This window comes from Heliangelus exortis, chromosome 2 (assembly GCF_036169615.1).
Source record: "Heliangelus exortis chromosome 2, bHelExo1.hap1, whole genome shotgun sequence".
Taxonomy (NCBI): Eukaryota; Metazoa; Chordata; class Aves; order Apodiformes; family Trochilidae; genus Heliangelus; species Heliangelus exortis.
This window is the reverse complement of record NC_092423.1, coordinates 46,448,438-46,464,877: the sequence shown is the minus strand read 5'-3', so window position 1 is coordinate 46,464,877 and position 16,440 is coordinate 46,448,438. Positions and strand designations below refer to the sequence as shown.

The following is a 16,440-nucleotide window of genomic DNA, read 5'->3' as shown; positions in this document are numbered from 1 at the left end:
AGGTGTTCAAATTTCTGATATGAAGAACTTATCAGTAACACTTTTGAATTTATTAGGAGGTTTCTTGCAAGATTTGTGAAAACCTGTAGTTGATGAGAGAAATTAAATCAGTTTCCTGCAAAGGAGAACACGTGCAGAACCCAGCCTTTCTATGTCCTGTCTGACAACTAGGGTATAAAATGTCAGCATAGAGTAGCTGGGGTTTGTCCACAGCACTGTCATTTTGGGAGCAATGACTGTTTTCTGTGAAGTAATGTCGAGAACTAGGTTTCTGCAGGGAGTTTAGAGGATGTTTTAAGAGGGATGGAAGAGACAACAGCTACAAATTTGGCTGTATTCATTCTGCTGGGCACAGACAAACTTTTTTGAGGGGGAGGATTACTGCAATTGGTGTGCTGGATACCGTAATTCATAATGCTTTGATTTTATACTTGATACTTCTAATTTGGCAGCCACCTTTCCAATCAGTTGATCTATCTGATCTCTTATGTGCTGCAGCTGAAGCATTGCAAAATTTGGTAGTGATAAGACTATGCAGGCGTTTTCCAGTCATCCCACTCAAATGGTGGGAAGAGACACTTTTTGTAATAAAAGTGATTCACCAGTGAAGATGAAACAGATCTGTATCATTTTCATCGACCTTTGCATCTCGTCAGTCCTTTTAGGGCAGGAGTTGCCATATGAAGTTTCACTGAACTGGCTTATACTTGCTGGTGACTAATTATATACCATTATCAGTACACCCACCATGTCTATTGATGTCCTAGGGTGCTGGCATTCAGGAGCCTAGCAATCAGATTTTGACTCTCCCATCTTCTAATGGTTCTCAGATAAGACCATCCAGTTGCCCTAGAAGGATGAACTTTCTCTTTCATGCCTTCAGGAAATGAATGCTGTAGGATGCCTGGCCCAGATGCTTGTCTTAAAAAGGAGGAGTCAGATGACTAAACTTGCTCGAATATCTCAGCTTTGATCTGGTCATCACACTGGGAACTCTGCTCGTGCACCTTCTTTGTTTCCTGCTTTTTTGAGAGGAAGTCATGACGAAGGAAAGGAAATCATGATGAAATTCAACAAGGGGAAGTGTATAGTTTTGCATTTGGGGAAGAACAACACGATGTCCCAGTATAGGTTGGGGGCTGACCTGCTGGAGAGCAGTGTAGGTGAAAGAGACCTGGGGGTCCTGGTAGACAAGAAGATGACCATGAGCCAGCAATGTGCCCTTGTGGCCAAGAAGGCCAGTGGCATCCTGGGGTGCATTAGAAAGGGTGTGGTTAGTAGGTCGAGAGAGGTTCTCCTCCCCCTCTATTCTGCATTGGTGAGGCCGCACCTGGAGTATTGTGTCCAGTTCTGGGCCCCTCAGTTCAAGAAGGACAGGGAAGTGCTTGAAAGAGTCCAGCGCAGAGCTACTAAGATGATTAAGGGAGTGGAACATCTCCCTTATGAGGAAAGGCTGAGGGAGCTGGGTCTCTTTAGTTTGGAGAAAAGGAGACTGAGAGGTGACCTCATCAATGTTTTCAAATATGTAAGGGGTGAGTGTCAGGGAGATGGAGTTAGGCTTTTCTCAGTGGTGACCAGTGATAGGACAAGGGGTAATGGGTGTAAATTGGAGCATAGGAGGTTCAAGTTGAATATCAGAAAAAATTTTTTTACTGTAAGGGTGACAGAGCCCTGGAACAGGCTGCCCAGGGGGGTTGTGGAGTCTCCTTCACTGGAGACATTCAAAACCCGCCTGGACACGTTCCTATGTGATGTACTCTAGGGGGCCCTGCTCTGGCAGGGGGGGTTGGACTAGATGATCTTTCGAGGTCCCTTCCAACCCCTAGGATTCTATGATTCTATGAAGTGTTTTACTCTCCACCCAGCAGGTTTATGAATCCAGATGGCATGTCTAAAACCTGCCAGATGTGAGGTTCCTGTCATTGCCTGTACATGTAAAATGCCATCTGCACTGAAAGCCTCTAGAATTGTTTTCTGGGAAAGTGGCTGCTTTTAGTTCCATCAACCCACTACGTCTGTAGCTGATTTCTCCTCTGCTCCATCACACTGCTGCACAGGATGAGTCCCAAATCACAGGGTTTGTACTGTCCCAGCCAAAACTGGCCTCCCAAATCTTGTCATGCAGTCTAATCCCTCCTGCGACCTGGTCCAGTGCACCTTGTTTTGTGGAGAAGTCTGAATGTATTTGGTGAATATCAGTGTGGGAATATTCTGAACAATGACTTTGCTTTGGTAATAGCAGACTTCCCAGCTATATTTTTTGCAGTGATGGTGCCAAGACTCATGTTATGTGAAGCTTCACTCTGCAGTCAAGGTCCAGCAGTCCTCCAGCATTGAATCTACTGCAATGAGCCAACTCACGTGATAAAATGAAGAAAATGAGAGATTAAAATTGAAAAAAGAAAAATGAAATTAAATTAAGCAAGGAGACTCTGGGGTATTTTTGGGAGTTGTGTGGTACACTTGCACAGAATCACAGAATCTTATTACAGAGGTACATCTAACCAGATCAGGCTATCCTCTGTTTTGGTTTTTTTCCCCACAAGATACTGTTTGACAATTAAGTTCTTAAGTACCTGATCAGCTATTCAGGACCTGAACCTGAGGAAAAGAGGTCTTTGCCTTTAACGGTGCAACCTATTGTATTTGCTATTTTTTTGGAGGTTTGCAAATAGGTTACGCCAGATGAAAATAATGGGGAGAGCCAGGCTAGTTGGGGAGAGAATAGAGATAAAAATAAGAAAAAAAAAAAAAAAAAAAAAAAAAAAAAGAAAAACTCCTGTTGTTCCTTCATCAGGAAGTTGTTAATTTTGAGTTATTGAACTGTTCTAAAGAATTCGGGGTGGAGAAAAAGTAACTTACGAAAAGATGTTGGGGACAATGACACTGCTAGAGAAGAGCAGAAGTCATGAAGGCAGGCAATGAGGAAAAAATCTTACTGCACAGATTAAAAGAGAGTTGTTGAAGATGAGGAATGAGGGCAGGCAGACACAGAACAACAATAGAGAGGCTGAAGAAATGCGAGCCAGATGATAGGATTTAGGGGTTTACGACACAGAATGTGGGGACTTTCCTTTCTAGAGGGAAATGAACAATTGCAAGACTGCAGTCTGTCTTTGTAGCTGTGCAGGCTGGTGAGCAGGTGACTATTTCTGGTCACCACTTCTTAGGGCTCTGAAGAATGCTTATTCCCAAGGAAATGCCTGTCCCAGCATTCAGACTGCAGACTCATAGGTTCTGGAGTTGTACTCAGTTCTTGGGATGAAGCAATAGCAAGTATCAGACAGCACTGATATGAGTTGAGGGTAGAAAAGGGTTAAGCAAACAGGATGCAGCCAGGAGTTGGTATCATTCCTAATGGACCAGATTTGTTGCTTCTTTCATGCTTGATCTTACACTTTGGTTTTGCAGACTTTGCTCTGGAAGATTTAAAAAAAAAAAAAGAAAAAAAAAAAAAAAAAGGCAAAAAGCTATTTTTTATTAGTAATCATCTGTTGTTTTACAGGTTGAGTTTTTCAAAATTCTTGACAGCATTGTAATTTCTAAATTTACGATTAAGTCCCTGTTGTGATACCAATTATCCACTAAGTAGCAGTCAAGAGGAACTTGCAGCAAGTGCAGATCTTTGTTTTTTTGTGTGTGCACACCACTTAAGAGTGAAAAGCTGAACAAAAGCCAGAGAATTTGCCAGCAAACAAGCTTCTACCATCCCAGCCCATAATGTGTGTTGACCTGTATTCAGAACAAAAGCTCCCTTGGTAGCAGGAACATAAAAAAAGTCTAAGAGGCACATGTACAAAATGCTAATACTCATTTCAGCAAGGTGCAAAGCAGCACTCGTTGCCATTTAGTAGCTTGTTCAAGTGACCATGTGTGTCACTTGAACCACTTACATTAATTACTAATTTCATTGTCTACCTGGGGCTGAAATTATTAATGCTCTTAAGATTGTTGTTGAGTTCTGTAAATCAACTCTGCCAGTGGCTGTGCAAAGATACAAATCTCTTGTTTCACCACTGTTGTACAACACTCAGCAGTTCAGTCTCTCCTGTGGGCTGCCAAGTCCTGCATAGAGTCCTGTATATTGCTTTAACATTACTGGCTCTGTTGGAGAAGCACAAGATAAGGAATGGAGCACATACACAGTCCAGAGTATTTGGGGGTTTTACTCTATGAAAGTGGGTTGTTATTTTAGGTACACTATTTAAACTGAAAACATAAGAGCAAACTACTGTCCTCAAAATTTTGCAGGACATCATTTGACTGGCAGCCTTCATGCATTGGTGGCATTACCCTTTGTATGTTTGTTGCCTCTATTTGCTTTCTAGAAAAGCTAGAAAAGCGAGAGAAAAGCTAGAAAAGTGAGAGAGGCTCAAATTAAAAGTGCATATAGATCTGTGTCCACCTGTTTGTCCTGGTTTTACCCAGTAGTCACTGACCTTCTTATATCTACTTTTTCTATGCTACAGGTGGGCACTGTGGTGGAGATTCTTGACAAGCTGTCACCTTCAGGACCAGTGATGAGCACTTACCCATTAACATTTGTTCAGCTAAAGCAGGTGAGGATTCCTTCAGTAAGCACTTTGCAGTAATTTTATAAAGTAAGTTTGAATAACCATTTGTGGTTTGACTCTTATGGCCAGTGTCTTACACCTTATCTCAGCACAGAAGTACTAGCATTATGAAGGTGACCAGGATTTTTGCTTGGAGACCTTTCCATGTTCTAAATTTTTGCCCCCAAGGTTTTTCCTCATTTCCAGAATGTAGGTATATATGGGGTCCAGGCTTTCACCTTTCTCTCTTTCTTTGAAGTATTGATTTTCAGGTTCCTAAGAGACTTTTTTTTTAATCCATATTTTTCTTCCCTATTTATTTTTCTTGTCTTATTTTTTTTTGCTTCTCCCCACGAAAGAGGGCACAGTGGCTGAGACTGTTTTGTCATAAAAGTCAGGGGGCTGGCAAATCAGGGGATGCAATCTGTTAGACACTTCTATGGGCCTTCTTTGTATTTGTAGTTGTTTTCACATGTATGGTCAAGCAGGAAAATGGGATGACAGAAACCTCTGGGAGCAATCTCTTAAGAGTAGCACCTCACTGCCAAGGTCATTCACCCCACAGGTTTTTTCCTGTGTCTTCTGCTGACTCCTGCTCTCTCCTCTGTTTCCCCTTTGTCAGCTTCTGCATCAGTTTCCCTGTCAATTTTGTTGACTTTCCCTATATTCCCTCCAGTCAAAGATCTTTCTCTTGCTTCTTAGAGTCTCTGTCTTCATTGAGGTTACATCTCCCTGACTGCTTCTGTGCTGAGTTTCACAGAGATTGGAGCATGGGTGCTAATTGCCTGCAGCTAAAATAAACTTCTTGGAGAGAATGTGATGGTGGTAATAGTTGAGGGAGGGAGAAGACAGCAGTTCAGCAAATGCTTGGGGTATAGCATTAGTCAAGTAGGGATCTAGGTTTTGGGATTCAAAGCTCAGATGAGCTCCAGGCCACTGGTGTGAGAGGAGCTGCAGGTAGTGTGTTGTGTCTGGATGTAATTTCTGGTGGGCTGTTCTCTCTTTTCTTTTGGCTTTCCTACCCTTAGCCCTCTGCTTAGGAAGACTGAGGGAAGAGGGCAGCTAGTGGAGCTTCCTAGCATATTTTAAATTATGTTTTTTTCCCTCCTCTACCCTGGCCACCTTGTTGCAAATGTAATGCAAATATAATAATTATTGCAGAACGAAAATGCTTTACTGTCACTTCTTCCTGCCAGGTTTATGTTCTAATTAAGGTCTTAAAGATAAATGGCTTTGTGGCAACAGCCTGAAAGAGACAATGTATTTTTTTTTTACTTGTTTTTAGTTTGTGTTTCACTGGATGATGAGAACAAATCCAATGACTGATTTTTTTTTTTTTTTTTTATCATTCCTGATGGAAAACTTGGTGAAAAATATTTGAAATGTTCCTCATGTAAATCAGGTATTTTTACAAATAGATAATACTGACTTAATGAATATGTCAGGCAACGTGTACTTTCAAGTTTGTTATATATAAACTCAGTTATGAAGGGATTTTCCAGCTATCTTTTCATTGATTTTAATGATTATATTGTCAGTTATTAACTGCTTTATTTTTATTGAGAAAATACCTTCATAGCAAAGACCCTTATCTTTTAGAGTTATGTAAATGTTCTGATGAAACATTTAAAAATGGAAATTCTGTGGAATTTACACCCACTATTCAAAGGTGAAAGTAAACTGTAATCTGATGGCTGTGATAAATGCTGTCTGAAGTGAACGAAAGTGAACATTTCAGTCCAAGCACGTAGGCAGGAATGTGGTATATTTCTAATTCATAACCTGAACTGAATTTACAGTATTACTCATTAATTTGTCATGTTTTTCTTTCCCTTCCCTTTCTTCTCTTGTCTCAGTATTTTGGATTTGTACTGTACAGAACTTTGCTGCCAAAGAACTGCACAAAGCCAACGCAGCTGTCTTCACCTCTAGATGGAGTCCATGACCGTGCCTATGTCTCTGTAGATGGGGTAAACATTGTTTGCTGATATTCATTTCTGCTGTGAGTGACCTGCACAAAAGTCATGGATATGTGCTTCCCCAGTTTACCCAAACAACTTTATTAAAACAACTTTATTTATTATTAGATAATCTTATTTAATCAGATTAAGGAAGTAAGGAAGTATGCAGTTGATTCATACTAAATGTTCATATTTCAGAAGATGACTTATTTCTGAGGAAAATGTAATTGTTTCCAATTTTGAGATCTTTGAATGTAGAAGCCATAGATTCATGACTTCAGTGGAAAAAAACCCCAAAACCTAGAAGAAGAGTTACTTTCATGTTCATGAAATACATTAACAGTATATATGCTTCGTAACTTTTAACAGTGTTTCCAAATATTATTTCACTTTTTTTTTTTAATTATTTTTTCCATTTCAAGTGGAGGGAACTGGAAGCCTGAGACTGTATCTTGCCATATAAAACTGGCTTCTGACCACAAGTTAACAACAAAAAAAAAAAGTTTGTTGTATAGGTTGTGAACTTTATCTTTCTTCCCTTTTGCAGGGCTTTTTTCCAGTTTAATGAGAATTAATATGATATCACAGAATTTTATAACCTGTTTTTAAATTATTTTTAGACCTGTGCTGACTCTTATCAGCTTTGTGCCCAGGTCAAGCCCTTCTTTTCTTATGTTGTGGAAATGAGAATAAATAGAGCTAATTATTGGTGTGAATTTAATTAGTTTTAATCCAAAAATAGTTAAGCTTGGTGTAACCATTGGTATTGCCAAAATCTTTTAAGTCACTAGACTAAATTTGAGATCCTCCTTTATGTGAATCACATGCATCTAAAAACCACTAATACATTTATGGAGTTGTGTAAGCTGAATTCAGCTAAGGAAAGAAATGATGTCAGACAAATGCTGCCTTGTAGCACATCCAGTTGATGTACTGAAATTTCAGTACTGATACAGCAGCTCTTTGTGCATGTGTGTTCTCACATGCAGAGGAAGGGAAATTTTTTAAACTTGTTTTGTTTGTTTCCATTGTCCCCTTTTTCTTCATGCAATTTGAAGAGACAAATAACAAAGTTTTGTTGATTTTCAATGGTTATTATTTTCTTCCTTTCATGTAATTCATATAGATTCCTCAAGGTGTCCTTGAAAGGGGCAAATCACTTACAATAAATATAACTGGGAAGGCTGGAGCAAATCTGGACATCTTGGTAGAGAATATGGGCCGAGTCAACTTTGGTAGATACAATAATGACTTTAAGGTAAGTAAAAAAATATATGTAAGTTTTTCAGGTTGAATTTAGCCTGTAGCTAACATCTTAAAATGTGCAAAGCTGTTTGGAAAAACTCAAGAAATGGGTCGGAAATCAGCTTAGGTCTTGGCCATACCTCAAGGCTTGTGAATCCTGGGGTTGTGTTTGTGTATGTGTGCATAAATGCTTTTGTATCTTTTTTCATATCCCATTTCACTTCTCAGCAGCACATCCTTTCAATAGTTTGAGCATGGCCAGGAGAGGCTGCCTCATGAGTACTTCACCCATGCAAAATTGCCAGTTCAGATTTGGACAGCTGCTGGTTCATTGGACTGATCAGGTGTTAAGAGAGAATCATCAGAAAGCTTCCAAATGCCTCTGTGTTTATGCTACATTTTGGGACTGTCTCCTTCTCCCACATGAGTGACTGTGGTGGGTTGATCTTGGCTGGCTACCAGGTGCTCACCAAGCCACTCTCTACCACTTTTTTATTAACAGGAGAGAGACAAAATACAATGGAAAGCTTGTGGGTTGAGAAAAGGAGAGGGAGATCAATCAGCAATTAAAGTCATGGGCAAAACAGACACGACTTGGGAAAGTTAATTCATTACCAGTTAAACAGAATAGGAGAATAAGAAATAAGAACAACTTTTAAAAACACTTCCCTCTCCCACCCTTCCCTTCCTCTTGTGCTCAACTTCACTTCTGACTCTTCTGCCTTTTTCCCCCGAGAGGTGCAGGGGGATGGGGAATGGAAGACATGATCAGTTGGTAACAGTTCATCTCAGCCACACCTTCCTTCTCACACTCTTCCCTGCTCCGGAGTGTCATCCCACCCACAGGGATTACAGTCCTTCATAAACTTCACCAGTATGAGTCCTTCCCATGGGCTGCAGGTCTTCAAAAACTGCTCCAGCATGGGTCCTTTCCATGGGGTACAGTCTTTTAGGAACAGACTGATGCAGCATGGGTCCCTCAAAAGGTCACAGCGTCTGCCAGAAAATCAGCTCTTGCATGGGCTCCTCTCCACCAGCTACAGCTCCTACCAGGACCCTGCTTCAGTGCAGGCTTTCCACAGGGTACAGCTTTGTTCACATCACATCTTCCTGTTCCAGTGTGGGGTTCTCCAGAAGCTGCAGGTTGACATCTGCTCCACCATGGACATCCATGGGCTGCAGCCTGTGTCACCTCCCTCCTTGTTCTCCCTTTCAGAAAGACATTATCACAGAGGTGCTACTAATGTCACTGATGGACTCAGATCTATCCAGTGGCAGGTCCATCTTGGAGCCTGCTGAAACTGGTTCTATCAATGGGGGAGCGTCCTGGCACCTTCTTACAGAAACCACCCATGCAGCCCCCCGCTGTCAAAACCTTGCCAACATAAAAAGTGATGACTCCACTGACATAACACAAGCAAGGGCAGGGGTAAAAAGGAAACTCTCCTGGTTTTACACTTTATAGGATTCCAAAGCTCTGTGTGATATTTGCTGAAAAGAGGAGTATTATAGGGGCCAGTCTTGGGTTTGTGCTGTATTCAGTGATGAGGGATGCTATTTCTTAAGATTTGGGTATTACTGGGTTACAAGCAATAGTAAAATAATGACAAAGCTCTACAAAAAGAAGAATTTTTTAGCCCCCTAACAGCAAGAATCTCTTAAATACCCCCTGGACAACAACTTGGCAGTGTTGAAAAAGCTTGTCAAGTGTTTAATGACTGCCCAGATAAATAACTGTCTGGTGATTGTGGTGCCTTTTTGGAGCTAAGGTGATGAGAGGAAAATTAGAAGCTTCTTTTGCCTCTCAATCTAAATTCTGTCTGTGTCCAAAGTGTTTCTTGGTTTGTTTGGATACAAGAGCTGGAGAAAGACATGTCTGAAGTGTACCATTTAGTAAAGGCACACATGCTGTGAAGAAGTGGGATTTTTAAGGTTGTAAGTACTGGAAAAGGTAAGCCCAAATATGTATGGATCTTAAGTAGCCTAGTTGATGAGACCACAAACTCTGGTTGAGTTTGGGCCTGTTGCAGAATCCAGTGCAATCATAAAACATAGTCTGGGAAGTGACTTGCAAGATGTCCAATAGGCCAAAGCTCCTGTTCTCACATTTGTGTTTTGTTGCCATGAGTAGGATAGGATAGTCCTGTTTGCATTTTTAAAGAAGGATGTATTAGTTATGGTTAAACAGTATGCAAGAATTGAAGCTGAGGCTTGGTTTAAAGGAGTCTTAATTGACCAGTAATCTTATTCTTGAGTGTGTTGTGATGAGGATTTTAGGTATATTTCCAGTTATGTTAAAACTAGTTAAGGCAAAGAAATGTAAATCTCACTATTTGCAGATCTGGTTGTCTGTAGGCTTTCACCATATCAGAAAGCAGTTTGACCATATTACACTTTGGAAGGCATAGAGTTATTTAAATCCTAAGCTGAACAAAACTAAATATGTGTGGGAACTTTTATGATGTACGAAAGCCTCTGAATAAAAAGCATCAGCAACTGTGGGTTTGCTGTACTTGTGACATATAAATTCACTGGGCAGCAGGAATGCCAACTCTGTTTATACTTTCTCTTCAAGGTACCTTTCCTTTATTTGAGTGGCAGGAGAGAGGGCAGTGAGTTCCCCAGTGTTTTGCCTTCATGTAGAGCCAGCAGAAATAGTGCATTTATTAATTTATTTATTTGATACTAGCATAGGTGATAAGGTGCATAGTGCTAAAAAAAGATAACCAAATGAGAGGATAAAGGGTTGGACTAGGGAGGTGCTTCTTATTGTTGTAGTTGAGCTGAAATTCACACTCATACCAGGGTAGATTCCTCGGGTAGATTTTGAAAATATACATGGCTTCTTTCCATAGAAATCCCTCCTTCATGTTGTTCTTTATTCTTGAAAACTGACAATTATAACTCAGGTTTCAGATATTTTGGGATTTCAAGAATAATTTTAGGGGAAGGGGTTTCCTACCTTACTAAGCCTTGCATTTTAAAGCAAATAGAGTAGCTTTTCTGGGTTTTGTTTGGCTGGTATTTTATCACTTCTGGGGGCTTGAAATGTAACTAAGCATCTAGGGTTTGGGAAGGAATCTTAAAAGAGTTTTCATTTTAAAACATCCTGCTGATAAAAGCCTTGTTTAAGGACACAAAGGGAGGAGGTGTGTGGGTTCTGTTTTTCTGTATTTTTTCACTTGCTCACTGCCACTATATTTTTGTTTTACTTTGAAACTTTATGTCTGTATCTGGACCATTGGAAATGCATTCTTATGCAGACCAAAGTTAGGATGCTTAGTGTAGGCATTTTATCTCATTTGAAAAATCCCACCATTCGTAGTGCCTAAAGATGGGCTTAGGTAGACAGGTTAGAAAGTTTTGGCTAAAGTTATGTTGCATTATTGCAGTTATTGCTAAACAAAGTCCCGATCATATAGAAAAGTTTTGCCACTTAACTCTGTGCAAATATTTTATTTTGATATAAGAAAACTTAAGTTCCTGTTCTGTAAAGTGGACGTCTAGGTATAGAAAGAGAAAACCAACTAGTGCTAGCAACTCATGAGTCAGTACAATGCTTATTAGACATTAGAACAGACACACAAAATAGCATACAAACTGTGGTTTTGCTTGTTCCTGTTTGACATCTGGTGTTTGCACCAGAACTTAAGTTGCACTAAAAAACAGCTTCTATGCAGCAATGATTTGGAAGTAGCAATATTGGTTTTAAAATCAAGCCCTTGCATTGCACTGAAACCCAACTTCAGAAACTATTATTATAACACAAGTAGGAAGTGTGAAAGGGTAACAACATTCCTTCCACTCCACCTTGCCTTGCTTTTGCATTCATTGTGCATGTTTCCTAGTGTGCAACACACATGGTTCCAGAGAAATGAAACAGGACTCTGTGGGCTTGCAGCTGTGACTGGAAGCTCAAAGTATTTCACTGAATCAGGATCACAAAGCATGTGCCTCGATTTTTTATACTGTAGTTAGCTGTAGAAGATTTGTGGGAAGTAAATACTGCTTTCTCTGCTGTTGTGCAGGTTAATGTCTTGGGTTATTGACTCAGTGTTACCAAATCTCTTGATGGTATCTCAAACTTAGGATATTTAATGCTTTTTCTACTTTTTTATAAGCTCCAGGGTTTGGAGCTGTGCTCATGTTAAAGGAAAACAGAAATTTTCACTGTTATAGGAAACAAGTTTGGAAAAAATCTTGGGCATCATTGAAAGCTCAAAACTTTGAATAGAAACAGATCTTTCACAGAAAATAAATGAAACCCTTTATTTTTAAGCAAAGCTTATGACTTGGTGAAGAACCAAGCTTGGGTTCTTTCATACATCCATTTCCAGCTGTTGCAAGTGCTCTGATTCAGTTTTTATTCCTGAATGATTTACAGTTGCAGCCAAATAACTTTAATAACATTAAACTAATTATGTTATGTTTTGGTGTGTTTTTTTTTTCTTTCCTTCTAGGGTCTAGTTTCAAATTTAACTCTTGGTGAAGATTTACTTGTGCGTTGGGAAATATATCCTCTAGACATAGATGGAGCAGTGAACCATGGTGTTATTGGCCACCTCGAGCAACCAAGAAGATCTTTTTTTAGTCCACTGAGTTATGAAACACCTGCTTTTTACACTGGTAGACTTTCAGTTCCTGAAGGGATTCCAGATTTGCCTCAAGACACCTATGTCAAGTTTCCTGGCTGGACAAAGGTACATCTTTTTGAAAGTTCACTCAGAAAGCTACTAAATCTTCTATGGACAATCAAAATCCATCTCTCTTAGATAAGTAGAAGTTGGTTGTAGCGGTAGGGTGTCTCAGATACTTCTAATGTGTAGGAAATAGATTCCTTGTTTTTAGTTAATCTGAAAATAAATGATTAAGAGAAGGGAAATGTATTCAAAAGATACATGGTATTGGCTTAGTAAATGGAGCATCACAAAAAACCCCAAAATGTAGTTTTTCAGTAGGGAAAAAGATGAACCGTCAGGCTATTTAGAAAATGCAGCATTTAGTTGTGTTGGCTTTTTTTGTGTCTTGAGATGTGGAGCAGAAACAGGTTTTTGGAGGGAGGGAATGAATACATGCTTGTGGAATGAAACTATTTTTATAGATCCTTTTACTAAGCATACAGAGTGTTAGACAGCACTGCCATGAGAAGATTGTGGGCAGATCTCTGTTAGTGGGAACTTCCCATAGGGCTGCAGGGTAGCAAGAGCAGGAAAGTGTGTTTTCACAGTGCCATGTTTAAAGCAGCCAGCAAGCAGGATGGGTGAGGAGCAGCTCAGAGAGCTGATGAGAGGCACAGAGACCACAGAACAGCACAGAAAAGCTACTCCTCTTGAAGGCCTAAATATTTAAGTCCAGGCTTCATGGAAGTGTCAGTGATAGTGTTAGGTAGCAAAATTATGTCTTTCTGAAACAGTTAATTTACTGTTATTAAAATAGTGTAGGAGAAGGAGTTGCTGGTAGTCTATCAAACAGTGGATGAAGTGGATAAAGCACTTCACAATATGCAGAAGACCAGGACTCATTGCAGACACTCAGTCTTGTGTTCACTAAGCTTGGATGAGAAGTCTGGCTTAGTCCCTCTTCCTATATATGTGCATATTTTACACAATCACAACATAAAATCCAAAACCAGCTCTTTGCACAGGAACTGGAATCTTGTGGGTGTTGCAGTGAATTCTATGTCCCCATATATCATAAACCTTTTTCAGGAAGCAAGATGACAATACCTGCCTGTTGGGAAACTTGTCTTTAAAATGGCAAATATGTCCAAGAATTCTCATGTATTGTTTGGGATCATTTCCTCTGATCTGTTTTACATAGTTTGTATACACTCTAAAGCAGTCAAGGTGACTGTAGGGTTATTGAATTTACCATTCAAGCTTTACATGGATGTCATGGTTTAATGCTAGGCCAGCAATTAACTCAATGACAGATGCTCTCTATTAATACCCCTCCCAACCCTGATAAAGAAAGGAGAGAAAATGAGGGAGAGACTTGCAGGTTGGAAACTAAACTACACAGCTTTAATGAAACAGTAATGATGAAAAAAGGAAAAAAAATGTTAAATATATACAAATATACAGAAAAATGATACCACGTTCCTCCCCCCTTTTCCCCAGTAACTCTCACATCACACCCGAGGCTGCAGGGCAGCCCTGGGAAAGTCCAGGGAGTCCTGGAGTCAGCAGCAGTCGGGAGCTGGAGGCAGGAACACAGGGATTCAGGCTGGCAGGGATCAGGACCACAGGCAGAGGAACGGATGGAATCCTCCCAAGATGCTGAAGTAAACAGAGACAGGAAGAAGGGGAAGCAGGAAGGGATTTGACCCTTGTGATCCCTCAAATTTATACTGAGTATGATACATAGGGGATGGAATACTCTGGTCAATTTTGGTCACCTGTCTTGTCCACCCCTCCCTAAAGGAGGGCTGCAGGTGTGACCCCTTTACTCCCTTTCTCTTTCCAGAGCATAAGATGTTCCTCAGAGCTGAGCAGTGTCCTTGGCTCTGCACACCAGTCTCCAGCAGTAGCTATAAACTTTGAGCATTATCAGTCCCAGAAGCAGACACAGGCTGAGAAACTTGCTGTTAATTTCAGCAAGTGCAGCTACTTACAAGAGACTTGGCTGAAAGCAGAATTACAAGACGGAAAGTTACCTTTATCCTGGCCCAAACCAGGGTGATGGATTGGACCAAAGTTTTAAATAAGATACCCAGGAATAATAAGAGTGAGGTTGTACTGTATGTGGAAACTGGGACTTACAGGTAACTTTACCAGTGAGGAAACACCCTTAAGGCAGAGGATTGTAAGGGTTTAAATACCACTCAGGTCCCACTGGTTCTGGGCCTTAATTCCTTGAGTGGTACTGTGTAAATTGCTGATGCCAAAGTGTGGAGAGACTCCACAAACGCACCTGTTTGAGTAAAACACCAAGTGTTGTCACCATATAGTTCTAGTGATGATCCTGCCTTTGCATATTAAAAGGAGGAATAAGGCATGGTGAACAGCCTGGAGGAAGGGTTCAGCATTAACAGTCATGACCTGTGTTGTGGCTCACTTTTCTTCAGTAGTTTTTAAACTCTTTGCTATTAGTAAAGCTTCCTCAACTTTTGCTTGAGGAAGCATGGTGCCTTTAAGCATACATTTCCCTGAATGCATGGCTACCTTTATTGGTCTTTTTCTTCAACAGAAAAAAGAATTTGGCATCAGAACTGGTTTTGATTTATACGGAATCCTGGACTGTAATTGCTGATCCTGCTAAAGGAAATATTGTTACTGAAGACAGAGCTCTCACCTCCTTTATTTTGTGTAGGGCATATTAATTAGTAGTGTGTGCAGCGTTGTGATTTGCTGGTTTAGGGCATACACATTCCTGTGTGCTGTCTTTACAAATAGCAGTGTTAATGAGGACAGCTTGGAATTGAGAAATTAAGTTCATAACTTCACTGGGAAACTGAGTTATAAGCAGTGAATGATCAAGATTAGAAGCAGAGACCTGTCTGATCGTAACTCCTGTATTAGAACTCTAATGCAGTTGATTCCTACAGTAAACTCCTACTTCTTTCAAGGCTTCAGTCACTCTGTGTAGTAGGTAGGTTACTTATTGTTTGGTGAGTACACTCACTAATTCATCATGTGTATGGGGAGATGGTATTAAGGCCATTTTCTCTTCTAAAACTACTGCAGAAGCAGACTAGTGAGCTTGCATGAATAGCTCCTCTCGTGCCTTTTCATACAGCAAAAATAAGCCACAAAGCAAGATAAACTTGATTAAAAAAAAAAAAAAAAGGAAAAGTTTGAGGTCTAAATTTATTAACACCTTGGCAGAAATGTGCAAGATAGGATCTCATACCACGGAAGTGGATACAGAGCTGAAATAACTCACCTACACTTGCAAATGTACCCACTACTCATAAAATTTCTCATGCAAGTTTCATAAAATTTGTTTTCATAGATACTTGGAAAAGAATACCAAAAAATACCTCCAAAACAACTTGAACAGCCGTAGTTGCTAAATTACAATTATGCTTCTGTAAATCCCTTAAAAGTATTATTCTGACTTCAGCTATCCCAGATATTTTTAGAAATCTCCATGAGTGCAAGAAAAGTCCTTACTTTCCACTGATTCAGACTATTATATTATTTTTATCAGTGTATATCAGTGCTGTGTGTTTGGTTTTCCTCTATATTCTGATTACCAAAGGTCAAAGAAAAACACAGATGCCATTATCTGTTCCCATCACTTTTCTTGTCCACTGAACTCATGTCTGACAAATGGTGAAAAGATACATTGGAGGAGTAAAAGCAAATTGTCTAAATCAGTTGTATGTTATCCCTTGTGTCTTATTTAACAAACCATCATTCAGCTCTGAACACTTTGCAGCTCACCAATTTATACAGTATTGGTTTGTGTGATTTCAGCGTGTCTATTTTGTAGTGTAGACTATTTTACTTTTTTCTTTTCCTCTTCCCCAGTTTTGTTTTATCTTTAAACTTAAAGTATTTGTAGTTTTAGAACAGTATTTTGAGCTAGCAGTTGTAGCCCTTTCCCCTATAAAAAGTAATGTAAAGTATTGGAATGCCAAGGTAACTGCAGTTTCATTGAAATTAAATCAGTGCCAGCAGAATTCCCAAGATTTGAATGGTTATATATAAGTAGATGCAACATAATACAGTAGTGCA

At 39.8% G+C, this 16,440-nt stretch overlaps 1 protein-coding gene across 1 annotated transcript in view; it reads left to right on the top strand.

Moving 5' to 3' along the window:
- Positions 1-16,440, top strand: part of GLB1 (galactosidase beta 1) — a 45,861-nt gene that overhangs the window by 27,452 nt on the left and 1,969 nt on the right. Inside the window, exons 12-15 of the mRNA XM_071735913.1 lie at positions 4,470-4,559; positions 6,410-6,523; positions 7,641-7,772; positions 12,220-12,459. Of these exons, the coding sequence (XP_071592014.1) occupies positions 4,470-4,559; positions 6,410-6,523; positions 7,641-7,772; positions 12,220-12,459 (576 nt within the window). The remainder of the gene's footprint in view (positions 1-4,469; positions 4,560-6,409; positions 6,524-7,640; positions 7,773-12,219; positions 12,460-16,440) is intronic.